This window comes from Ascaphus truei, chromosome 20 (assembly GCF_040206685.1).
Source record: "Ascaphus truei isolate aAscTru1 chromosome 20, aAscTru1.hap1, whole genome shotgun sequence".
NCBI classification, from domain to species: domain Eukaryota; kingdom Metazoa; phylum Chordata; class Amphibia; order Anura; family Ascaphidae; genus Ascaphus; species Ascaphus truei.
Genome location: NC_134502.1, coordinates 6,184,564 through 6,211,309, shown reverse-complemented (window position 1 = coordinate 6,211,309; position 26,746 = coordinate 6,184,564). Strand labels below are relative to the sequence as shown.

Here is a 26,746-nt window from a genome sequence, read left to right as displayed (position 1 = left end):
CTTATATAAGTGTGGGGAAAATGGTTTGGGTTACCTGGGCTCAAAAACCAGGAGTCTGGGGAACTCTGTGCAGCCCCAATGTAATTCACCCTGCGTACCCACAAATAGTGCCTGCACGCCGGGGAGAATCAGGAAACTACCAGTAACTCAGCCCCCCAAACTCCTGCAAACAAAACAAATACAATTTCACCCAAATATCCCACCTTAAACTTACACTCCCAAAATCTCATCTATATGACACAGGGAACCCCAAAAAACTCTAAACAGGTCAGGTTTTTGCTATACTTTACATGGGACTTCCATAGCCCACCCCGTCCTCATGTAATGACAGGCGCACACAAAGCCTACGCTGTTTGCAGCAAGCCATATCTGTACCTGAGGAAACCCCTAAACCGGGGACCCCCTTTTCTAAGTATACTATAACATTTCACCATGGCTCACTTTCCTTCCTGGGCTTTGCTGAAGCAGGGTACCCTAGTGGTGAGTGTCAGTTACATTTCCAAGGGCTAAAGAAGGAAACTATTGATTCACATACACTGTCCTGTTGTAAAGAAAACCTGTCCCATTTCCATAGAGGAAAAAAAGTTCCGAAAACAAAAGCATAAGGAAAACAAATGTTTATTATAGATTGAAAGCAATACATGGAACACTCAACATTTTTCTTTTTTGATCAATACAATAACTCCCCGAACATTTCCTGAAGAAGGAACATCTATGGGACTTGAAATAAATAACTGATAGGGTAACACTTTATTTTTTATCAGATTAGTGTCCTTAATTGTTACTGTGTAAAAAAGTAAATGAATGATCATTAACTATAATGACAGTTCTACATAGATCAGGGCTGCACAACATACGGTCCAACGGACCCCCCTTCAATCCCCCCCTTCTTTACCCCCCTTCCCTGCTAGGGAAAGAAGGACGCGTTCCAGTAGGAGCGCGCTCCAGCAGTGTCTGTGCGTGGCTGCGTACTCTCCCCTAACCTCCTCCCTCCCTCCTCCAGCACGGGGACGCGCTCTAGCAGTGTAGCGCGACCCGAAACTTCCGGGTCTGCTGCTAGAGCGCGCATCCCTCACGCTTCCCTGCCGCCACGTAAGCATGGGGAGGGGGGCTGCTGACATGGGAGGGGGGCTGCTGACATGGGAGGGGGGTGGGGGGCTGCTTACATGGGTGGGGGGCTGCTGACATGGGAGAGGGGTCTGCTGACATGGGAGAGGGGTCTGCTGACATGGGAGGGGGTCTGCTGACATGGGAGGGGGTGGGGGGCTGCTGACATGGGAGGAGTGGGGGGCTGCTTACATGGGAGGGGGTGGGGGGCTGCTGACATGGGAAGGGGGTGGGGGGCTGCTACCATGGGAGGGGGGTGGGGGGCTGCTGACATTGGTTGCTGACATGGGAGGGGGTGGGGGGCTGCTGACATGGGAGGGGGTGGAGGGCTGCTGAAATTAGCTGGGGGCTGCTGCTATGGGCTGTGGGGGGCTGCTGATATGGGGTGTGGATGGCTGCTGTGAGTGGCTGCTGAAATGGGCTGTGGGGCCCGAATCTGTTTTCATTGTGAGGGGGGAGAGTGGTGTGAGTTGCAGGGGGGGGAGGAGAGTGGTGTGATTTGCAGGGGGGGAGGAGAGTGGTGTGAGTTGCAGGGGGGGGGGGATTGTGGTGTGAGTTGCAGGGGGGGAAGAGTGATGTGAGGTGCAGGGGGGAGGGAAGAGTGATGTGAGGTGCAGGGGAGGAAAGTGATGTGAGGTGCAGGGGGGGAGGAGAGTGATGTGAGGTGCAGGGGGGGAGGAGAGTGGTGTGAGTTGCAGGGGGGAGCGTGCTGTGAGGTGCAGGAGGGGAGTGATGTGAGGTGCAGGGGGGGGAGTGATGTGAGGTGCAGGGGGGGAGAGTGATGTGAGGTGCAGGGGGGGAGAGTGATGTGAGGTGCAGGGGGGGAGAGTGATGTGAGGTGCAGGGGGAGTGATGTGAGGTGCAGGGGGGAGAATGATGTGAGGTGCAGGGGGGGTGGGATGTGTGGTGTGCAGGGGGTTATTGTGTGTTTGATGTTGAGGGGGAGTATTATGTGTGTGGGTGAGGGTGAGAGATGGGGGTATGAGAGATAGATGGGGAGTATCGCAAAGGTTGATAGTGAGGGGTTCTGGGGGAGATATGAGGATGATAATGAAGGGTGATGAGGATGATGAGGGGTGCTGGGGAGATATCTGAGGATGATGAGAGGTGCTGGAGGAGAGATGATGATGATGAGAGGTGCTGGAGGAGAGATGATGATGATGATGATGATCATGATTTTACCCGTGCGGCCCAAATTTTTTTTCCTTGGAACAGTTCGGCCCTTCTCACTTTACGAGTTGTGCAGGCCTGACATAGATTATAACATTTTAGTTTACATTGTTTTCCCAATCTAATATCGACATTTTTCTAGGACTAATCCAGCATCTACAACTTTGAGATCAAAACAAAATGGAACAATTCCCAAAGATTTTCTTTATTTCTTGTTAATCAGAAAATTTTTGCAGAAAATAAGGGCAAATGGAACATTCTAGAAAAAAAAAAACCCTAAATACAGGGTTTCCTATCATGAACAGGTTTTCTGTGATTCATGTGTGGGTTTACCAGCAAGTCTTTAATTTTGTGTGGCTTTTTTGATGCATAGAAATATTTTATCAATAAAGTTTTTCCCACGTGGGACAATCACACAGCTTCTACTCCATGTGTTCGCTGGTGTGTGACAAGACTTTCAAGGCGAGTAAAAAAAATATGCCATAGGAAGTTCCATTTCTCTGTTGTATGAGTTTGTCTGGTGTAAGACTTGAGTTTTCAGAAAAGCATTTCACACAATTAGGCAAAAAATACATTGTGAATTTTGATGCAATAAAAAGCGGCTTTCCAAAAAATATTGAACATAAGTCTCTCTCCTTTGTGTATTCTCTGATATACTGTAAAATTAGGATTTGGAAGCAAAGTATTTCCCACATTTATGGCACACATTATTTCTCTTCTGTATGAGTTGTCTGGTGTTGAAGAAGATTTTACCAGAGTAAAGCAATTCCCACACTAAGTTCAAGCATAAGGCTCTTCTCTTGTATGAATTATCTGATGTTGATTAAGAGCGGACTTACAAAAGTGTTTTCCACAGTCATTGTACGTATGACGTTTCTACCCTGTGTGGTTTCTTTGATGTATAACAAGATTTGGTAGCAAAATGTTTTCCACGTTCACTTCATTAATTAGGGCTTCTTCTCTCCTGTGTGTAATCTCTGATGTATAATATGACTATATTTGAGAGTAAACCGTTTCCCAGTCATTACACTTATGTGGCTTCCCTCTTGTGTGTGTTTTCTGATGTACAATAAGACTACATTTGAAAGCAAAGTCTTTCCCACATTCATTGCATTTATAAGGCTTCTCTCTTGTGTGCTCTGAGATGTTGAGCAAGATTATATTTGCTGGTGAAATGTTTCCCACATTCATTGCATTTGTAAGCATTCTCTCCGGTATGTGTTTTCTGATGTACACAAAGACTAGATGTGTAAATAAACTGTTTCCCACATTCATTGCATTTATGAGGCCTCTCTCCTGTGTGTGTTCTCTGATGTTCAAGAAGACTGTGTTTGAAAGCAAACTGTTTCCCACATTCATTGCATTTATGAGGCTTCTCTCCTGTGTGTGTTTTCTGATGCACAACAAGATGAGATTTGCGGTTGAACTGTTTCCCACATTCTTTGCATTTGTGACACTTCTCTCCTGTATGTATTCTCTGATGTACAATAAGATAAGATTTGGATGTAAACTGTTTCCCACACTCATTGCATTTATTAGGCTTCTCTCCTGTGTGTGTTTTCTGATGATCAACAAGATTAGATTTGCAAGTGAAGTGTTTCCCACATTCCTTGCATTTATGAGGCTTCTCTACTGTGTGCATTTTCTGATGTACAATAAGACTAGATTTGTACGTAAACTGTTTCCCACATTCATTGCATTTATGAGGCTTCTCTCCTGTATGTGTTTTCTGATGTACAAAAAGACTAGATTTGTAAATAAACTGTTTCCCACATTCATTGCATTTATGAGGCTTCGCTCCTGTGTGCACACTCTGATGTGCAATAAGACTAGATTTGGACGTAAACTGTTTCCCACATTCATTGCATTTATGAGGCTTCTCTCCTGTGTGCACACTCTGATGTACAATAAGACTAGATTTGGACGTAAACTGTTTCCCACATTCATTGCATTTATGAGGCTTCTCTCCTGTGTGTGTTTTCTGATGCACAACAAGATGAGATTTGTGGCTGAACTGTTTCCCACATTCATTGCATTTATGAGGCTTCTCTCCTGTGTGTATTCTCTGATGTACAATAAGATAAGTTTTGTATGTAAACTGTTTCCCACACTCATTGCATTTATTAGGCTTCTCTCCTGTGTGTGTTTTCTGATGATCAACAAGATTAGATTTGCGAGTGAAGTGTTTCCCACATTCCTTGCATTTATGAGGCTTCTCTCCTGTGTGTATTTTCTGATGTACAATAAGATGAGATTTGTTAGCAAAGTGTCTCCCACATTCATTGCATTTATGAAACTTCCCCTCTGAGGGGAAATTGATATTTTCCATTGTCCTATCTGTTGAACAGGCTGCAGTGTTGATCCAGTTCATGGATTCATCTGTTGGAAGGAAATGCACAGTGAGTGTATTATAACAGTATCATCTAACATTTCATTCACTATGAGCATCATTTGACAATGAGGGGTGTTGGCTTTTTGGTTGCAACACTTTCGAGTTTGGTTATATTTTCTATGCCACTTTATGTATTGGCTGTCCTCTCTCTATATGTAATCATTACAAAGACAATTCAGAACTTGAATATGGAAACAAAACAAATAGAAAAAAAAGACTCCTCACCATGCTTCTAAATAATATCACCACCCTGAAAGGGAAAGGTGATGCTCCAAAAGATGGGCCACCAGACTTCCCGGTGTCACGTTCCCCATTGGTAGCAATGACATGTTCGGGGATCTCCCCCAGAGTGACAAACAGAAGCAGAGGGGGCTCGGATCAACCCAGAGAAAACTAGCATTTTAATGATGATTTAACTGGAATGACACAAGGACCTAAAGTATGGCATAACAGGTCCTGGGCCATAGCAGGTACATTATTAGAGTAATCTAAAGGTTAAAATAACAAAAGACAAAAATGCCCAATGTTACATCCAATGTGACAAAATACATACTGCAGTACAGGCATACCCCGCTTTAAGTACACTCACTTTAAGTACACTCGCGAGTAAGTACATATCGCCCAATAGGCAATGGCAGCTCACGCATGCGCCTGACAGCACGTCCTGAACCGGAATACCGGCTCCCTACCTGTACCAAAGCTGTGCGCAAGCGGGGAGACTATAGAGGCTGTTACACATGCGTTATTTACATCAATTATGCACGTATATAACGATTGGAGTACAGTACATGCATCGATAAGGGGGAAAAAGGGAGTGCTTCACTTTAAGTACATTTTCGCTTTACATACATGCTCCGGTCCCATTGCGTACGTTAATGCGGGGTATGCCTGTACTTCAGTGCTGATATTCTCATGAGCAAGGGTCATTTAGTTAAACCCTTTGGCCAAAGCATTATAAGCCTGCAGCCACGTCATGGCATAACCAAATTGCAGGTCCTTACACTACCTGATAAAATTCTCATGTACCTCTGTTGGAGGGAGAATAACCAAATTGGGTCTGTCACAACAGGAACTTGAAAAAAACTGCTACTTGGAAAGTGGGGCGGGTGAGCTTAAGGGGTTCTTGAGCTTTCTGGAATATTGTGTGTTTATTGATTTTAAAGGTTAAAATAAGTAATGTACAAAAAGAAAGAAACGACAACCGCTCAACTATTAATACTCATAAAATAGTATTGGAAAGAGTGGGGTGCATGGGGAATATATTGTATACACACAAAAACTGAACAAGACTGATCAGCAAAAAAGAACCCCCTATTGTAGCACTCAACCACAGATGAATGATATAAAGGATATAAAATCCTAAACGAAAATCACAAAATATAATTATATATCACATAGAGAGGGGTAATCACAGTTAAAATAAAATAATACAATTTTATTATATATCAACTCTTCTAAGTGCTCAAAAATAATAGAAACAGTGGAAGAGTAGTTAATCTAAAATCCCCGATGGAGAGACTGATAATTTCAAGATAGGGGTTAATGGCAATATAAATGCAAGTTGATTATACTATTGTATTTTAAATCCCCTAATGATCTTGACGGACACCAAACAGTTAAACACTACCTAGAATCCACATTGATGTTAGGCCGTAACAGACCTGCTTAATAGCATAATAGTGTTGAATCAGTGGTTCCTGGAGTATGAGAGAATAGAGTGCAACGAAGTGCATATAGGGCGGCGCAGTGATAAAGGGCATAAAATAGTGCCGTCAATATGTGAATAAAACATAAAAACTTAAACAAAGTGAAAAAATGTGTAATCATAAAGTGACTAGAGAATAATGTGAAAATACCCTTTAAGTGGATGGTCTGTTGAATCCACTTCAAACGTTGATGGCCTCAAGGTGTGGGGGAGCACAGGTTCAATATGTAATAACAGATGAATAAAACATAGTGCAAATATAGTTTGTAACCATCGATTATATTGGATACTCAATCAAATGGAGACTCATGTGGTATCAATCAAATAAAGGCGTTTCAAAGATCAGTGGCAATGAGCTTGACTCTGGTGTATGGAATATGCAGGAACTTCAGTCAGATGGGATAGTATACAGTGTTTCTCAGGGATTATCACCAATCAGGGTAAGAGAGAAAAGACATCCATAGCGTAATCCAGTACAAGAAATAATTTTATAGAAACAATTCACTTACACAGTGTCATAAGAAATAAGACACATAAAATGCTGATGTCATCAGATTGGGTTGCTCCCCGCTACCTCCGTCACAGACCTCTCCACTTCAGCTCACTCCTGTCCACATCAATCGTGTGTGAAGCTGCAGGTAAGTATCCTGATGATAGGAGGGTTTTTGTGCCAGTTCTCCCGTCTAAGGACTAGCTCGACGCAACATCCAAGGGGGAGCGATATGGAGCTTTCTGATGCTCTACGCGTTTCACTAGGCGTGTAGCTTCGTCAGGAGTAATGGTTACCCTACAGAAGCTTCGCGACTAATACTCTGAGCTAAGAGCTAATTGGCTGGAAGATTAGCCAATGGTGATTCAAACAAGGGAACATCCCAAGTCTGCCAAATACAAAATACAGTGTACAGTATACTAAGAATAACGGAGTTATCTCGGCGCAGTAAAACCAGTGATACAAGAGGAAAAGAAGGGAGAGAGGAGGGAACATGATTAGTCACAAATTATGAAATAAAACATTAATCATAAAAACGGTATAATGTCAATGTCTGTATTAAGGCCCCTTGGTGTCATAGATTTAATTCTATGGATCCAAAAGGTCTCTCTTTTAGCATGATTTTGTAACCTATCACCACCTCTCCAGTGGGGTGTGACATGTTCGATTCCCCTGAAAGTGAGAAGACTAGGGTCTGAATTATTGAACAATTCAAAGTGTTTAGGAACACTATGGGTGTAACGCTCGGCCTGCCCACAAACCAGACGAGACCCCGGGACTGAGGTGGAACGGACAAATACCACACACCTAATAGTAAACGGGGGCGCGGCCGGAGTGTGGTAGTAGCGTAGCTGGTCCAGGGAACAAAAGTAGATGTAGTTCGGTACTTGCCCAATCCGGCAAGAAGGATAGTGTCTGTAAGCCAATGATCCAGGAGTAGAGAAGGGAGCGTGGTAGAGTGCCCATAAGCCTAGGTCGAGGAGAGAGCTGCGTCGTTGAGGGTCCGTATGCCGAGTCCAAGGGGTATAGAAGTAAGCGTGGTAGAGTGTCCAAAAGCTAAATCCGAGGGTCCAGAAAGCAGCGTGGTCAAAGTCCAAAGCCAAGGTCGAAATCCAGGGAGGTCAGCAGAGAATCCAGGGACAGGAACAGGGACTGAAACAACAAGAGAGCCAAGCAGAAGCAGACAGCACCAAGGTACAGTATCGATGAAGAGCACTGAGAGAATGGGGAGGCAAGACTAAATAGTAGGCAGGGACCTATCAGGGGAAAGGGAGGAGAGGAGGTGCGGTCCAGGGTTAAACCCTGATAGGGGAAAGAAGCCTGGGAACGAACCCGGTCGAGCTGGGGCTGGAGAGCGCGCTGGTGCGCATGCCCGTAAGGAGGAGGCGGGACCGGGTTCAGGGCACCAGGAAAGAGAGGCTTGGGTCCGGGCGCGCCTGTAAGCATCACGTGCGCGACCCGGAAGAGAGAGAGCAGCCGCGGGGGTGATGCCGACGGCAGAGGAACGCCGCCGGGGATTTGGGGTAGCGGGAGAGAAAGGTAAGGGGGCGCCGAGAGCGGGAGTCTCCGCAGCGCGGAACCTTACAGTACCCCCCCCCCCCCTCCTTGAGGGTCGGACTCCGGACGATCCATCCAAGGTTTATGGGGGAATTTTTGATGGAATCGTTTGAGTAGAGACAGAGCGTGGAGATCAGCGTGTGAGGCCCACGAACGATCCTGAGGTTCGTATCCTTTCCAGTGGACCAAAAACTGGAGCTTGCCCTGGAGATGCGAGAATCAATGATGGACTGAATTTCGAATTCATGTTGTCCTGGTACAATGGCGGGAGGAGGTCGAAGTGAAGGATGAGCAAATCGTGTGCCTTGGATGAAAGGATTTAAGAGTGAGACATGGAAAACGGGTCAAATCTTCATGGAATGGGGCAAGAGGAGTTGATAGGCCACAGGATTGATATGTCTCAGGATGGAGAAGGGCCCAGAAAACTGGGAGACAATTTAGGAGTTGGAGTCTTCAGTTTGATATTTTTAGAAGAGAGGCAGACCTTCTCTCCGGGTACAAACTTATGAGCCTCCCGACGAAGCCGATCTGCCTGTCACTTCTGTCTTAGAACAGATTCCTGTAAAGCTGTTTGAATCCTCCTTCATGACTCCTGTAACGTGGACACCCCAACATCTGCTGCAGGCACTCCAGACATGGATGAATGCATAGGTAGATGAGTAGGGAGAAATCCATCGTTTACAAAAAACGGTGATTCTTGAGTGGACTCATTCTTGAGAGAGTTAATAGCAAATTCAGCCCAAGGAAGTAATTCTGCCCAATTATCCTGAGTCGGAAGAAAAACAATGCAAATACTGTTCGAGGGATTGGTTCATGCGTTCAGTCAGCCCATTCGTTTGGGGGTGATAGCCTGAGGAAAAAAGGAGAGTAATGCCCAGCCTCTGAAAACGCGCGCCAAAACTGACACAAATTGAGTACCACGGTCCGAGACAATGGACAGCGGAACACGATGAATATGGAAAATCTCTTTTACAAAGATATCAGCCAGAGTACTTGAATTGGGTAAACCCTTGAGGGGCACAAAATGAGCTTGCTTGGAGAATCTGTCGATGACCACTAGGATTGTAGTCATACCGTTAGAAGGGGGAAGATCCACGATGAAATCCATGGCAATGTGACTCCAAGGACGGTCCAGAACCGGGAGAGGTTGAAGTAGACCAGAAGGCTTTTGACGGACTGATTTATTTTGGGCGTAGACTGGGCAAGAGGAGGTGAAACTTCGAATGTAATTTACCATATTGGGCCACCAAAAAGTCCGACGGATCAGATCGATAGTTTTCTTAAAGCCGGGATGGCCGGCAGATCTGGAGGAGTTTCCCCATTCGAGAATTTTAAGATGGAAATGTGGGGGTGCGTAAAGACGTCCATCAGGAACCTCTAGTCCTTCGGGGACCTGTGATTGAGACTCCCAAATTTTATCCATAATGTCAAAGGAAGCGGCAGAGATAAACAATCGAGGGGGAAGGATACTCTCCGGGACGTCCTGCAACTTCTCCTCTGGGTCGAACTGACGAGACAATGCATCAGCCTTGATATTCTTTGTCCCAGGAATATAAGAGATGATGAAGTTAAACCTTGAGAAGAACAACGCCCAATGGGCCTGACGGGGACCCAGGTGACGGGCACCTTCAATGTAATAAAGATTTTTGTGGTCCGTGAGGATCAAGATGCGTTCCTTAGTTCCTTCTAGAAGATGTCTCCATTCTTGTAATGCCATCTTGATGGCCAACAACTTCCTATTCCCCATGTCGTAATTTTTCTCTGCCGGAGTAAATTTCTTGGAAAAAAACCCTCAGGGGTGGAGTTTATCTTCGGGGGAGGTTCTTTGCGAGAGAACCGTACCGGCTCCCACGTCAGAAGTGTCGACTTTTAGGGTAAAGGGGAGGGTGGGGACAGGGTGTCGTAAAACGGGGGCCGAGACAAAGGTTATTTTGAGAGATGCAAAAGCATGACTAGCCTCCGACGGCCAAGAGGAAGGATCGGCCCCTTTTTTGGTAAGGGCAGTAATGGGTGCTACCAGAGTAGAAAAACCAGCAATGAATTTCCTATAAGAGTTTGCAAAGCCAAGGAAACGTTGGATCGCCCTCAAAGAGTTGGGTTGTGGCCATTCGAGTATAGATTTGAGCTTCTCCGGATCATGGTGAACCCCTGGTCCGAGATAATGTATCCTAGGAAAGTGGTTGAGGATTGATGAAAGACACACTTCTCCATCTTGGCGTAGAGCCTGTTGGCCTGTAGACGCGAGAGCACCATTTTGGTATGGAGAATGTGTTCGTCGACGGTCTTGGAAAAGATGAGGATATCATCCAAGTAGATAATCACAAATATGTTCATAAAGTCTTGGTGGAGTGCAGGGGCATTGCACAACCCAAACGGCATCACTAGGTACTCATAGTGTCCACTGCGCGTGTTGAACGTGGTCTTCCACTCGTCGCCACTGCGGATGTGAATAAGGTTATAGGCCCCCCTGTAAATCAAGTTTAGAAAAGATAGTCGAGCCCTGCAACCTATCGAAGAGCTCGGGGATCAGGGGCAATGGGTAGAGATTCTTGATGGTAATCTTATTTAGCCCGCGGAAATCGAAGCACGGACGAAGCGTCCCAACTTTTTTTTTCACAAAAAAAAATCCTGCTCCGGCGGGGGAGGTGGAATTCCGGATAAAGCCTTTCTGAAGGTTCTCCATGATATACTCTGCCATGGCCTCCGTCTCGGGAAAAGATACGGGATACGACCTGGCTTTAGGAAAAGGGGCTCCCGGAATCAAGCCAATCGGGCAGTCGAAAGGGCGATGGGGGGTAAGCTCCTCGGATTTGGTCTTACTGAAGACGTCCAGGAACTCCGAATAAACCTCCGGTAGGGTGGCCTCTTGCGGGGGGGAGGTCTCCAAGACGGCCAGTACCGTGGGGGATGGAGGGAGCAACTCCACATGGGGAGATCTCCAATGGATGGGGGATTTAGCAGTCCAATCGATAATGGGGTTGTGGAGTTGTAACCACGGTAGGCTCAGAATGAGTTGGACGGAAGGGGAATGGATGACATCAAAGGTAATGAATTCCAAGTGTCCATCCTTCATAGAAAGTTCAATGGGAAATGTCTCCAAGGAAATAAAGGCTGGCTGAAGAGGTCGGCCATCGATAGCCTCCAACCCGACCGGAATGGCCTTCTCCCGAAGAGGGATGTTGTTCTGAATGGCAAAAGCATGGTTTATGAAATTCCCTCCAGATCCGGAATCGAGGAAGGCCAGGGTAGGAATTTGGAGGCTGACGTACTTAAGGAGGACAGGGAGGTAAGATACGCTTGGGAAACTCCTGTGCGGGAGAGGGGAAGGAAGAGATAGTACCCAGTGAAATCCCCTCATACCACACTGGGTGCTGGCGTTTCCCGGCCTCAAGGGACAACGCGGCAAGATGTGTCCAGGAGATCCGCAATAAAAGCACAGGCCCTCATTCCTCAGACGAAGTCGTTCCGTAGATGAAAGCTGATGGCTGCCCAGTTGCATGGGTTCCAGAGAATCCAATGCCGGTAAGGCAGGGGCAGGATACCTGGAGACAGAAGGCATAAAGACAGTAGTACGGGGACGTTGACGTTCGGCCTGCCTTTCCAGAAGTCGTTGATCCACCCTGATGCATAAAGTGATCAGGGCCTCCAAAGAAGATGGCCTCTCGTGAGCCGCCAGTTCGTCCTTCAAGGACTCCGAAAGCCCTTGCCAGAAGGCCGCGGAGAGTGCACCATCGTTCCAATCCATCTCAGTCGCGATGGTCCGGAATTCCAAAGTGTATCATGCCACAGATTTCCGACCCTGTGAGATGTGGAACAAGGAGGAAGCAGCCGTATCACTACGTCCAGGGCTATCAAAAACTAAACAAAACTCTCTCTTAAAGTTGGGAAAGCTGTAAGTAAGTTCAGGTCTTAGCTCCCAGATTGGTGAAGCCCAGGCTAAAGTGTCCCCGGTGAGGAGGGAGAAGATGTACGCTACCTTGGTACGGTCCGTGCGGAAGCGAGAAGGTGACAATTCGAATTGTATCTCGCACTGGTTTAAAAACCCACGACATGCAAACAGGTCTCCAGTGTATTTACTAGGCGTAGGGATCCACAACTCTGAAGTGCCTGCTCCCTCTCGTTAAACGGAGCTCTTACGCGTTTCACGCCTATACGACGCTTCGTCAGAGATTAAAAGAGATTAAAAGACCACATTTATTACTCAATATAATAGTGAAGCTACTAAGATAGCAAAAATTGTCAACAAACATTGGCATGTATTAAAAAATGATCCTATACTTGCTAATGAAATTCCAGACCGTGCTTATGTCATTTTTAAAAGGGCAAATAACCTTAAAAGTAAACTTGCTCCTAGTACTTTTAAAATTTTACAAAATAAGAAAGATCATTGGCTCAAAATACCAATAGGGTTCTTTAAATACGGGAATTGCAAAGTCTGTATTTCAGGCTCCAACGAAAAATTAACCTTCTCCTCTAACACCACAGGGGAAATGTTTGACATGACTCAATTTATTAATTGTAAAACAGACCATGTAATTTACATGATTGAATGTCCATGCAAAATGCAATACATTGGAAGAACTACAAGACCCCTGAAAGTGAGAATTATGGAACGTATGGGTAATATTAAACGTAAATTACAAACCCATAGTGTTCCTAAACACTTTGAATTGTTCCATAATTCAGACCATAGTCTTCTCACTTTCAGGGGAATCGAACATGTCACACCTCACTGGAGAGGTGTTGATAGGTCACAAAATCATGCTAAAGGAGAGACCTTTTGGATCCATATAATTAAATCTATGACACCAAGGGGCCTTAATACAGACATTGACATTATCCCGTTTTTATGATTAATGTTTTATTTCATAATTTGTGACTAATCATGTTCCCTCCTCCTCTCTCCCTTCTTTTCCTCTTGTATCACTGTTTTTACTGCGCCGAGATAACTCCGTTATTCTTAGTATACACTGTATTTTGTATTTGGCAGACTTGGGATGTTCAATTGTCTGAATCACCATTGGCTAATCTTCCAGCCAATTAGCTCTTAGCTCAGGGTATTAGTAGGCGAAGCTTCTGTTAGGTAACCATGGTTCCAGAAATATGCCAGCCGTGTGTGTAGTGTAACACAAATGTATCCAGGCTTGTAGTGTTTAGTAGCAGCTGCAGCAGCAGTCAGATTGTTACGTATTCACTTAGATACAGTTTGCTGTTAGTAAAAGCATCTCAACGAGTATCTCATTGTACCACAGCAAGCGTAATGTCGTAGCAACACAGGCCATGAGATTATTAAAGTCACACGTGAATCATCATGTGTCAGCAGCTACCCACATAGCAAGTTTGCCTAAGTCAGAAAACATGCACCTAAACAAGCCACGCTAAACATCTAATGATGTATACAATGATAAAACCGTTTCACAGCAGGCTGGCAGTGTTCACAGCTGGTGTCAGTAGCCGTCTCAACCAGATGACGTCATCATCCCAACATCATCCTACCCAATTCATTCATCTGTGGTTGAGTGCTACAATAGGGGGTTCTTTTTTGCTGATCAGTCTTGTTAAGTTTTTGTGTGTATAAAATAAAGAATGAAAAGGAATTTTTCCTAATTACTTTTAATACTGATGCCCGACATAATTTCCTTGAGTACATACCTACACATAAATTTGAATTGTAATCATTTTTCTCTGCACATGGGGGAAATATGGGCCCTGACCTACTTTCTTCACACATGTCCTACTCACCTGTGCTGGTACCTTCAAGGCTTTCCATCTCCTGAGCTTCCAGGTGACTCTTCGCACTCGGATCCTCTATTTGCTCAGCCCGTGGTACAATTTCATCTTTAACTTCACCTGCTCAAATCATTTAATACCAATTACATTTTCTTATTTCATTGACTTTCTCATATTTAATACATATTCTACATAATGTGTTTTCCTGTTTTACACATGGCGGTGGGTACCAAATTTGATAGCCCCTCACCTGTAGCCGCTGTCGGACAGAAAACTCTTCTGTAGGTACAAGTACTGTATATAAGGCCCACACCTTACATGCAAGAACAGTATTTTCTCTTTCCTACAGCGTAGCAGTAGGTTTTGTTATTTTAAATAGGACTCACCGTGCAGTTCAATTCAGGAGTCGTCAGCCTCTCCTCCCTGAAGCACCTGCCGGTGTCTGTGTTCTGGAACACAATCAGTGAAACACAAGGCCAGGGTAGGCCTTATAGGGCTGGTAATGGCATCCCACGTGAGTGCTGAGGATCGGAAGTGGTCACCATGTCTATAAGCGGCATGTGCGATGACGTCACAGTTGCGACAGTGATGGAATGCATCTATTATGCTTGTGGTATGCAGTGGCACTTAGAAAGTCACGAAAATAGAGTGCAATTTGAGCATGTAAGCAAGAACTTTCCCAAAAGTTCCCAGTCACTGTCACGGGAGACCAGGACTTTTAACAAATTTATACCGGGATCATTCACTAGGCAAAACACAGTCGGGGAATAAAATTAGGTTGATTCGGGTAAACCCACGTTCACACAGTGAAATACAACGATACAGGAAATATACACATTTTCTGGGTGCTGGGGTTGAAATCTGGGCTAAACTAAGTGCAGGGCCCTTTCTTCGGTAGTCTTACCCTGACCGGGAAAGCCACCTGGCTCTCCTGGTCCTCTTTTCGGCGAAAAACCTTAGCCTCGACTGCTAAGTTCGAAAATGAGAACTTGGTCCTCGCGTCTGACTTATTCTCTGCAGGGCAGACTTTCCTAGCTTCAAAATGAAACCGGTTGCTCTGCTATTTTGAACAGAGCAACTTTGAAAAGCCTACCCTAGCTTCATCACTCAAGCCACAAAATCATCTGGTTCTCTGACTGGTGCTTCTCCTTACATACCCTCCGCTAAGCTATCTTCAGCAACTAGAAGGGAGTAGCAACTAGACCGTGGGAGTTCCTCCCCACTAGTGTCACGGGAGACCAGGGATTTACACCTTTATACCGGGATCATATCACTCGGCAAAACCAAGAAGTAAAACAAATTGTGATTTATTCCATGGAAACACACAATGGATTACAATATACAGGAGAAAGCACACTTACTGGGGGTCTGGGCTTCAAAACTAAACTTTCCTAGTTGAAATAGTCCATAAAACAAAGTCTTTAGGTTGACCGGGGCTCAGCCCGAAAAGTCCTGGAACTCAAATTGGCATGAGTTTCCAGACGCCACCGCTGTATCTCTTCCAGAGGTGCCAAAATCCCTTGACCGGGAGATGGTACCAAACACCCTTGTACTCTTTTCGACGTGTAGTTCCAGCCGCGACCGCTACGTTCTCTTCTCAGAATTTGGCCCCGAAAAGTAGGATTTTGAAAATTTCTTGACTCGAAAATCTCTGAAGCCGGTCACTGCTATTTCTCCAAGAGCATCTTTTGGTGAGTTCAAACTTGCTGCTGCTGCTGTTTTGGCGCTTAGAATCTGCGGTCCGGATTGGCTGCTGGACTTCTTATATGATTTCAGATTCATTCATGAAATACTACAACCAATCCGAGCCTGGAAACATTAAAACCATCCAATGAGAGGGCTGCTAGTCTTCTAAAGCCGGGCAAGCGGTTCTTCTGACTGTAACAATGGCATGGGCAAGTTTGCCACCTTAGCCACTTGTTATTCAGAAGCCACCCGCTGGGTTAGGTGCCTCCAAGCCTGGGAAGGCTAATGCTAGCCGCGATGGCTTGCATTGTTTCCCGGACGTGGGTACTCCACTCAACCATCCTGCCCAAATTGCTGTAACACCTCTGGCAGCATCTGTGGCTTTCAAGTACGGCCAGGCAGACTTAGTGCCATCACAAATTGGTTGCCCACTAGTCCCCCGCAGAGTACCGTCTATAAAAGTCCCAGCAGTCTAGGGAACACTGGGCAGACCAGGTGTAATTCACCCCATGTACCGGCAAATCATGTCTGCTCGCTGTGGGTAATTAGGGGACTACCAGTAGCTCCAGCCCCCGAACTCCTGCAAACAAAAGGATTGCATTTCTACCCAAATATCCCACCTAAAACTTACACACACAAAGTTTCATGAGTCTGGGGCAAAAAGAACATGTAAACAGGAAAAGCAGGGCTCACTTTATTTTTACATGTATCATCCTGGCCCCTGGCTTATGTTGCTAGGAAGCTGCCAGGGACACCAGATGGACTTAAACCTTTATTGTATAGCCTGGTTACCCCTTACCGTCACCGTCACAAACAAGTCTAGACAAAAAGACTTCTTCAGAGGGTCAGGTGTATTTCAGCAACATTCGGGGGTCGCATATACATTTTCACTTTTTTTCCCTAAAACATTTTTTTATTAAAATGGCCTTACTAGAAATTAACATTGGAATATCAATACCAACTACTGTATTTTAAAGGGATTTAAAGAGTCAAAAATATTCACATGAACTAAACATTTAAGATCTCGGGGAGGCTATTTACTAATTCTGACCCGTGTTCCAGGGAGATTATTATCCTGTATATTACTCACCTGCACTGGTGTCTGGGTGTCCTAAAACTTACACACACAGAGTCTGGGGCAAAGGGAACATGAAAACAGGAAAAGCAGGGGGCAACTTATTTTTACATGTTACATCCTGGCCCCTGGCTTATGTTGCTAGGAAGCTGCCAGGGACCCCAGATGGATTTAAACCTTTATTGTATAGCCTGGTTACCCCTTACCGTCACAAACAAGTCTAGACAAAAAGACTCTTCTTCAGAGGGGTCCAGTGTATTTCAGCAACATACGGGGGCGAATATTGGGATTCATCCAAACAGGTGGGATTAGATGAAGAGAAAAAGATAGACAGAAAGGTGCACCGAGAAGCAAGGATACTTATTAAGTAAAAACCCAGAACATGAAACACAGAGCTCAGTGCACATCCAATGAAACTTAAACACGGTACAGAGCCTAAATATATATGTATAGATATCTTTTTATATTAGTGTTAGGTACCCTTGAGATGTGGTCTGCCGTGAAGTGGCTCAAGGGCTTACAACTCTTTGGCCAAAGAGTTAAACTAAAAGACCATTTTATTCAAAAGATATATATATACCCCCAAAATAACCATATATATATATATATATATGACAAAACAGAGAAAGAAAGCAGCGCCTCTGATAAGTGTGAAAACAATATTAAAGTGAATAAACTTGCTAAGAATATATAATATAATATTATATCTACACAGTGTAAATACTAATAATGAATCCCTTAATTATTACTATAGCACAAAAAAATATTACACCTGTAAACCATATGGAGAAATTCTACATAAAACTAAGTAACAACATATACAGAAAAAAAGCAAAGAAAAAGTGATAAACCAGTCCTCAGAAATAGTTCCAGTAAAAATTGTGGGTGCTGGTGTAGAGGGTCTCCGGCTGCTCTCAATATGGACAAACCACGTCCACAGGGAATCTAAAGGGAAAAAGAGAGGAGAGAGCGCACGCCCATAGCGTAAAATAGTAAATTTAATGAGGGGAAGGGGAGGAGGGGGTAAAAAATACACTTACAAAAGTACAATAAAAACAAGCATTGCGTGATTAATAATCACCACCATCCGGTTAATACTGCATCAGTCTACTGATCCATGCGCGAGTGCTACAGAGGCTGAAGAAAACGGAGCCACTTTCTTGGACTCTTGAACAGCATTTACCTGCCCTGGATACCTGCTGGGACGTCGATCCTTCATACTCTGAGACTGGGATTGCCCCAAAATGATGCAGTATTAACCGGATGGTGGTGATTATTAATCACGCAATGCTTGTTTTTATTGTACTTTTGTAAGTGCATTTTTTACCCCCTCCTCCCCTTCCCCTCATTAAATTTACTATTTTACGCTATGGGCGTGCGCTCTCTCCTCTCTTTTTCCCTATATATATATATATATTTAGGTACTGTACCGTGTATAAGTTTCATTGGATGTGCACTGAGCTCTGTCTGTGTTTCATGTTCTGTCTCTGGTTTTAAATATATTGCCATGCTCAGTAGCACTCCTCTGTGACACTTATACGCTTATATATATGTTGTGGTTATTTTGGGGGTTCAATATGAGCTTGTAGGTATCCTGTATGTTTTACAATTCCTGTTCCGCTGGTCTTAGCTGATTGGAGTGTAGCTCCTCCTACCTAGTTTGAAGCTCACCCCCTCCCACTTTTAAATGGTTAAAAGCTCACTCTTGCATCTCCCACTCTCAGGGGAACTTGCTTGCAGTTTGATTGTGACAAATCTAATACAGAGTGCCTTTCCTGCTAATGTACAGGTTAATAAGAGCTTCAATCAGACTTAGAACTATGCAACTAATTTTGACAGATTTATTATAAACTAGCTGAGAGACCCGGTGTTGCTCGGGAGTACAATTTACCGCTCCCCCCTCTCTCTCCACTCCCCCTGTCTGTTTCTCCGCTCCCCCTCTCTGTGTGTTTCCTCCCCCCCTGCGCAGCTCCCTCCCCCCCCCCCTACAGTGTTCTACACACACACACACACACACACACACACACACACACACACACACACACACACACACACACACACACACACACACACACACACACACACACACACACACACACACGTTCCCCCACACAAACTGTCCCCCCCCCCACACACACACACACACTGTCGTCCTTCCCACCACACTCACACACTGTGTGTGTCCCCCACACATTTCTACCCATACACACACTTTGGTCCCCCCCACATACACACTGCCCCCCCAGCATACTGTCCCCCCCCCGTACACTGTCCGTCCCCACCTCCCCCCACACACACACAAAGCCCCCTCCCCTGTTACAGGATCACAAAGCCCCCTCCCCTGTATTCTTACGAAGGTACGGACCACAAAGCCCCCTCCCCTCTGCCAGGACTCACAGCACCGCTCCTCTCTCCCGCGCTCCTCCGATTGTTGCGAGCCTAGCCCTTCTCTGCTCTCCCTCCTCCCGTCCGGGGAGCGCTGCGCATGCGCTCCCTCTCTGCACCTGTGAACGCGAGCCACCGGGAAGCTTGCAGTAGGGAAGGTGCGGGGGCCTGTCCGGCTGAGGGGGGAGAGTGACGGCTACCGGGAGAGGGGAAGGGTGGTGTGTGTGTGTGCTCATGGTGTGCGGTGTTGGTCAGAGGCGCACGCGGTCACGGTGTGAGGAGAGTGTGCGTGTGTGTCTCTTCTCCCTGCCTGGCCCGGAGGCCAATGAGCTGTCCAGCAGACATACACACACACAAACATTATTTGATACTTATATATAGATCATTCTTCCTGGTAATGCACAGGTTATGAAGAATTTATATTAGTGTTAGGTACCCTTGAGATGTGGTCTGCCGTGTACTGGCTCAAGGGCTTACAACACTTTGGCCAAAGAGTTAAACGAAAAGACCATTTTATTCAAAAGATATCTTATACTATATAATTGAAAGCACTGTATGCCTGTCTGGATGTCCGGTGTCCCTAGGGGAAATCTCATTGGTCCCTTGGCCCGCCCGCCCCCGCACCTCTCATTGGCCTGAGGCGGAGTGACGGGCCAAAGGAGACACAGGGACACACACACACACAGGGACACACACACACACAATCCCCTCCCGGTGCCCCTCACTCTCCCCCGTCAGCTGGACCGCACCTCAACTTCCACACCCCCCACACCCTCCCTCTCCCTGTGCCCGAACTTACCAGGAGTCCCGTTGTCCAGTTGGGCCTGCGCGGTTCATGCCGGCACGGGGGGGGGGGCGATCACCGTGCGCTTGCTGGTTGCGAGCCGCCCTCCCGTCCTAATGATGCCTGGGAGCCGTTGGTGCGGCCGCTTGATCCCCTCCCACTCGACGGATGGGGGGCGCGCGTTGTCCGCGCAGTGCCGCCTCCATCACAGCAGATGGTCGGTGTGCTCGGCCGGGAGCGCGTGTCTCCCGCGCGGCGGTGCTGCCTTCTCCCCCAGTGGTCCGGCTACTGTTGGCTGACGGTTGGGGTGGGGGCTCCGGCCGTAATCGGGGGCCGGGTGCGCAGGTTCCCCGTGCGGTGTAGCCTCCAGCACAGCAGGAGGGCTGTGGTGGTGTGTTTGGGGTGGGTGGTGCCGGGGGAGAGTATGCTCGCGCTGGGGCGGCCGCGTGTCTCCTGCGCGGCGCCATTTCTTGCCCCTGCACAAATTTGGGAGCCATGAAGTGCCCAGCCTGCCACTCTTGCCCCCCCGCCAACTTCCCGAACCCACCTCCTGCCCCAGCCAGATGCCATGGGGATATCAGTGCCAGGAGGGGAACCGTCTGCCGACAGGAACCACCACCCGATCAAGGTAAGTCACCCACCGTCTCCCACCCACGCACCCACCGACTGACGCGCGCGCACACCCACTGACTGACGCACACCCACCGACTGACGCGCGCGCACACCCACCGACTGACGCACACACACCGACTGACGCACACACCCACCGACTGACGCGCGTGCACACCCACCGACTGACGCGCGTGCACACCCACCGACTGACGCGCGTGCACACCCACCGACTGATGCTCGCGCACACCCACCGACTGACGCGCGCGCACACCCACCGACTGACGCGCGCCCACACCCACCGACTGACGCGCGCCCACACCCACCCACTGATGCGCGCGCACACCCACCCACTGACACGTGCGCACACCCACCGACTGACGCCCGCACGCACACACACCCACCGACTGACGCGCGCGCGCACACCCACCGACTTACGCGCGCGCACACCCATCAACTGACGCGCGCACACCCACCGACTGACGCGCGCGCGCACACCCACCGACTTACGCGCGCGCACGCGCATTACCTCCCGGGCAACGCTGGGTCTCTCAGCTAGTCTATACATATATATTTAGGCACTGTACCATGTATAAGTTTCATTGGATGTGCACTGAGCTCTGTCTGTTTTTCATGTTCTGTCTCTGGTTTTAAATATATATTGCCATGCTCAGTAGCACTCCTCTGTGACACTTATATGCTTATATATATATGGTGTGGTTATTTTGGGAGTTCAATATGAGCTTGTAGGTGTCCTGTACAGTATGTTTTAGAAATTAACATTGGAATATAAATACTAACTATTTTAAATGGTTTTAAACAGTCAAACATAGTCATATTAACTAAACATTTAAGAACTCAGGGAGACTATTTACTAATTCTGACCCATGTTCCATGGAGATTATTATCCTGTATGTTACTCACGTGCACTGGTGTCTGGGTGGATTTGCCCCGGTTGAATATCCTGTTCCCCACTCTCATCCTCTCCCTGCACTTTAATTGTTACAATATCAAGATTTTCATAGTGGAGGCCTGTTAGTTCCAATAGAGGATTAAACATTTACACCATACATTATAGCAGTTAAAAGATATATATTCTTTCTTAAGAATCTTTTATGGATTTGTCCCATCGCAAAATTAATTGACCCTATCTTCATAGGATTCACATATAAATTAAGATAGAAAAACATTTTAATTGAGAGTTTTCTACCCACAAGGTTTACATCGCCATTTTAATACACTTGGGACAGTGTTCTGCTAACACAGCAGAGAGAGAGACTGCAAACTTGTGTCTCTGCTGATCATATCTTTTACATAATTGGCATCAACCTTGAGTGGGATATTTTGGTTCAAGACCATAACAAACAAACATAGTTCTATATATAACTATTCAAAAAGCGCTACTCAACTAAATACTAAATGATTAACAAAGTGCATTAATATTGAAAAAAAGTATATATGATATAAATATATAATGCTGGTGAATGTATGTAAAACATCTATAAAAACTCTAAGAAAAAACAGCTAACTAAAACAACAATTGATAGCTTTTAAGCAATAAATCAGCTGGTGTAGCAACTCAATATCCATCCTCCACTGGGGGGTAAGCAAATAAGTCCAAAAAAGTTCATAAGAGCTCATAGCTTCCAGCTGGATTTAGTAGCAGTAGTGCAACCCTGTGGCTTCCCTGATGAAGCCGAGTTCCCCAGCGAAATGCATAGGATGGAGATAGCTGAGTAAACAGAGGACATTACCCAACCCCCATTGACTTTCCTGCACGAGAAGGACTGAGTGCACTTGTGCAACCACACGCCGTCGGAGCATCTCGGAGACTAGGTTTGAGGATGGAATCTGAACTACACTATAGGAAAGCTGTGTCTGCAGCCCGAGCGACCCTAGAGGATTTGTGCAGGAGAGTGATCGAGGGGGGAGCTAAAGGAGAGACTCCACAAATGCTAAATGCTTAAAAGAACTTCCCAAACGTGAGTGCAGCCATTGGATGTTAGTTAATACACCGATTAACTTTTGGAAACAAATAGCACTATTGTTTCTTTTTTGTTCTCGTCCCTTTTTTATTTGCATCTCTACCATTTTTGATACACGTGAGTTTGTCTGTATGTCACTTCTATTGAATTTAGCAGGAAGCTATGAACTTTTTTAAAACATAGTTCTACCTGAACTCCTGTTTAACGGGATTCCCAAAGATTTGAGGGACTTGTAATTCTCCACCATTGCGTCCTTGTAAAGCCCCTTGTGTCCTTCTATATAGTCCCACTCCTCCATAGAGAAATAGACTGCAACATCCTCACACCTTATAGGTACCTGAGACAGAGAGAATCCCATTCAGCGTTCACATAGAGCAATTTATTCTGTAATTACTTATAAAGAGACAGTAAAACAAGAACATGCAGAGAATCAGAGAGAGAAGATAAAATAATACACACAGGTCCAGACAGAGCTTGGTCAGTAAAGGGTCATTATTCTGTCCCGTTAGTATTTTCTCCCTGTTATGTGACTGCTGTCTCTCCCCAGTGTTTATTGTTACTAATGTAACTACTTTCTCTCCCTGTCTGCCTGTTGCCTAGCAACTACTGACTGGCTCTAATTTGGTATGTTCCAAGACCCCTGGCTGTTGGTTTCTCCATGACATATTTCCTTCTTGAACAGGCAAGCATACTGTCTCTTTCAGCCAGCAGCCATCTTTAGAAGTCACCTCACCTATCTCCTCTGGTAAAGTTAATATAATTGACCTCTCCCTTATATTTGTTACCTGCCCAGCCCATCCCCCCTTTTTGTTACTGTTGTTCTACAATAGAGATTACAGACGAAAATAAGGACTCTGTGTGCAGCAAAAGGGAGTGAGTGAAGCTGCCTGCCTCTACTCACTTGCCACAGTGAGCTTGGGACAGAACAGTCATGAATCTGGTATAATGTAACATTCCCCAGCAGTGCTCACCTCTCCAGTTAGCAGGTGGATGCAGCTGTGGGGGGAAATCTTCCTCACAGTTATGTATTCCTACAGAATGAAAGAGAGTTATGTATGAGATGAGAGATGAGGAGAGGGGATACAAGACAAGGACGAGAGGAAATGAAGGCATGATTTATTTTAAAAACCCATATAAAATTTTAAAATGTTGAATTATGCAAGTTTTTTTAAGTATTTGTATTCACATTTATATTGTATACTGATATCGATTTAATAAACTTTTTTCTCAAGTGGATTTGGATTAAATCAGTCGGGGTGGGCCACACTAATATCATAGATGAAAAGAGGGGCTCGTGCTTAAAAAGTTTGCTCACCTATCACGGGAGACCAGGTTAATCAAAACCTTTTTATACCGGGATCATTGATTGAGCAAAGCAAGGAGGTAAAATAAATTGTCATGTATTTCAGGAAAAGACATACACACAATGTAACACAATTTACAGGGTTAACACACTTACTGGGAACGGGGCTAATGAATAAAATAGTCCTTTAAACGAAATTCACAAAAATGACCTCTGTAGGAGCCATTTCCAATAACCGGGAGGTACTCACAAACTCCTGGAATTGATTTCGGCATGCAATGCCAGCGGCGACCGCTACGTTCTCAAAAAGTGGGACTTGAAACATTTTCTCACTCAAAATCTTTGAAGCCGGCTCGCGTCTATTCAGCACAGAGCATCATTGAATTTGCCGCTGTTGGTTTGGCGCTTGGAATCTGCCCCTCTGATTGGCTGGAAGGCTCCTTATGGGTTTCAGTGTCCCATTCACAAACCTCTACAGCCTATCAGAGCATGGGAATTTCCCTGCCAGCCAATCACCAATTTGCCGGTATTGTAAAGCTGGGTGGGCAACTTTTTTTAGTCTGCAAAGGGGCATGCGCCAACCACTTTTACTTTTTAAAATTGTTTTACAATATATTATTTAGCCACATCTCACATTTTACCCACCATCAGAGCCATCACCCCCATACAAAATTTGCACAATTTAGTGGTTATTATAGGTCATCTGTGCTGGCTAGGATATTTGGTGTTTTGTTGTGATTCTGAGGGACCACGATTCAGGTAATCACCTTAACAGGCGCTGTTTATTCATTTATATCTATATAACGCGGTTTTAGCAGTGCACACACTCTCACTGCACACACTCTCACTGCACACACTCTCACTGCACTGCACACTGCACACACTCTCACTGCAATGCACACTGCACTGCACACTGCACACACTCACTGCACACACTCGCAGCACTCACTGCACACTGCTCGCGCACTCTCACTGCACGCGCACTCTCGCTGCAGTCGCACACTCGCTGCACGCACACTCGCTGCACGCACACTCGCTGCACGCACACTCGCTGCACGCACACTCGCTGCACACACACTCGCTGCACACACACTCGCTGCACACACGAACTGCACTGCACACTGCTCACAGCACACAGCACACTCACAGCACACAGAACTCACAGCACACAGCACTCACAGCACACAGCACTCACAGCACACAGCACTCACAGCACACTCTCACTGCACACTTCACTGCACACTTCACTGCACAGCACACCACCCACTCCCTACCTTTGGTGTCGGCTGCTGAGATCGGAGCAGAGCTGGCATCAGGAGGAGGGGTGTCGGGAGGAGGGGGGAAGTCGGGAGGAGGGGTGGTGTGGATGCCGGTAAGGGGGGTGAGTGAGGAGCAGGCTGGGACTCGGAGGGCCGCATGGGCTATGCCCAAAACTGTTTATGCCGTGGAGGGCATGCGCGGAGGGCCGGTAGGTGTGGGGGTCTCAGGGGGTGGGGGAGGAAGTGGATGCCGGTGGTGGGTGTGGGAGGTAAGGAGCAGGTTGCGGCTGGACTCGGAGGGCCGCTGCTGGGGGACGTGTAGGGCTTCCGGCCACCTTTTCCTTCCCTCCCTCCTTCCTCCCGATCGGGCGCGTTGCGGCCATTTTTTTTTTTAAATTAGCGCGACCCCGGTTCTAGCGCGGTCGGATCGGGTGGCCCCCGAGGACCACGCTATAACGGGGTTGAGCTGTATCTATATGTATCTATATTTCTGTTTCAGGGTTACTGAGGCTTAATAAATTAAGACGGGCAGATAATGATTCCTTATTTCATACAAAATGGAGTCTTTGAACTTTTGATGTTTTATTGTAGGAACATGAACAGAAATGAGGCAATGGAGTATCTCAGTTCTGGATTTCCACAGACGGCTCAAATCACAAGGCTTGACAAAGCACCTAAGCCGTACGAAACATGTTAGAGAACTTGCAAGCACCACGTTTTTGGATTTTAATCAATAAACATTGTTCTTGGTCACCACGTCCAGCGCCACCTTTTTTGTCTGTGCACCGTCTTTTTCCTGTTTGAATCCTTCCCCCTCCTTTCTAAAGCAGATTAACATTCCTATAAGACTATTCGTTAAGCCTGGTCCAGTAAGGAGAACATAGTTTAAGGAGACTCCTTGGAATTGAACACTTGAATCAAATACCACCTGGATTTGACCAAGTTTATGAGGGTGGTAAACACCAAATAATGGTGGTACCAGCATTCTTCGCCTTCCTTAAGTGGAGGAGTGGGTTCTGCTAACCACTGTCGAATATCTTATGCCTGAAGTCCATAAAGTGACGCTTGTCTCTGGCTTCCTTTCCAAGTTGTAACGCAGCAAAGCAAGTCTAGAGAGAGGGCCTGTTCTCTGTTGTTCGGGAGAAATCCTCTGTGTGAACGATATGTAAGCAGGTCACCAAATTGTTTGATTCGTCTGTAACGAGGTCTTTATCCATCATCCTCAGTAAATCTGTCTTCCATCGATGGAGCTGGTTTATCATTGTCTGCAATGCTGTACATCCTAGACCATTTCCACACTTCTCTGATGTAAAGATATCTCTGTAACTTTTCCATGATATGCCTTTGTTTTTCCTTTTTGCCAAGCCCTACTTTTAAGTCGAAGTGGTTAGGACTTGGTTTGAAAAGAGATGCATGTCCATTATCCAATGTTTGTTTATAGGGCATCAACGATGTCAGGTCTGTGCACTTTGGCAATGCATATGTCACACACAATTACCCATCTCAGGT

The 26,746-nt window shown here is 46.1% G+C and overlaps 1 protein-coding gene across 1 annotated transcript in view; it reads right to left on the bottom strand.

The window, feature by feature from the left end:
- Positions 1–602: 602 nt before the first annotated feature.
- Positions 603–26,746, bottom strand: part of LOC142471208 (uncharacterized) — a 32,762-nt gene continuing 6,618 nt past the window's right edge. The window contains 7 exon segments of the mRNA XM_075578005.1: positions 603–3,297; positions 3,299–3,415; positions 3,417–4,656; positions 14,164–14,271; positions 21,615–21,722; positions 22,865–23,012; positions 23,647–23,706. Of these exon segments, the coding sequence (XP_075434120.1) occupies positions 3,225–3,297; positions 3,299–3,415; positions 3,417–4,656; positions 14,164–14,271; positions 21,615–21,722; positions 22,865–23,012; positions 23,647–23,706 (1,854 nt within the window). The 3' untranslated portion in view covers positions 603–3,224.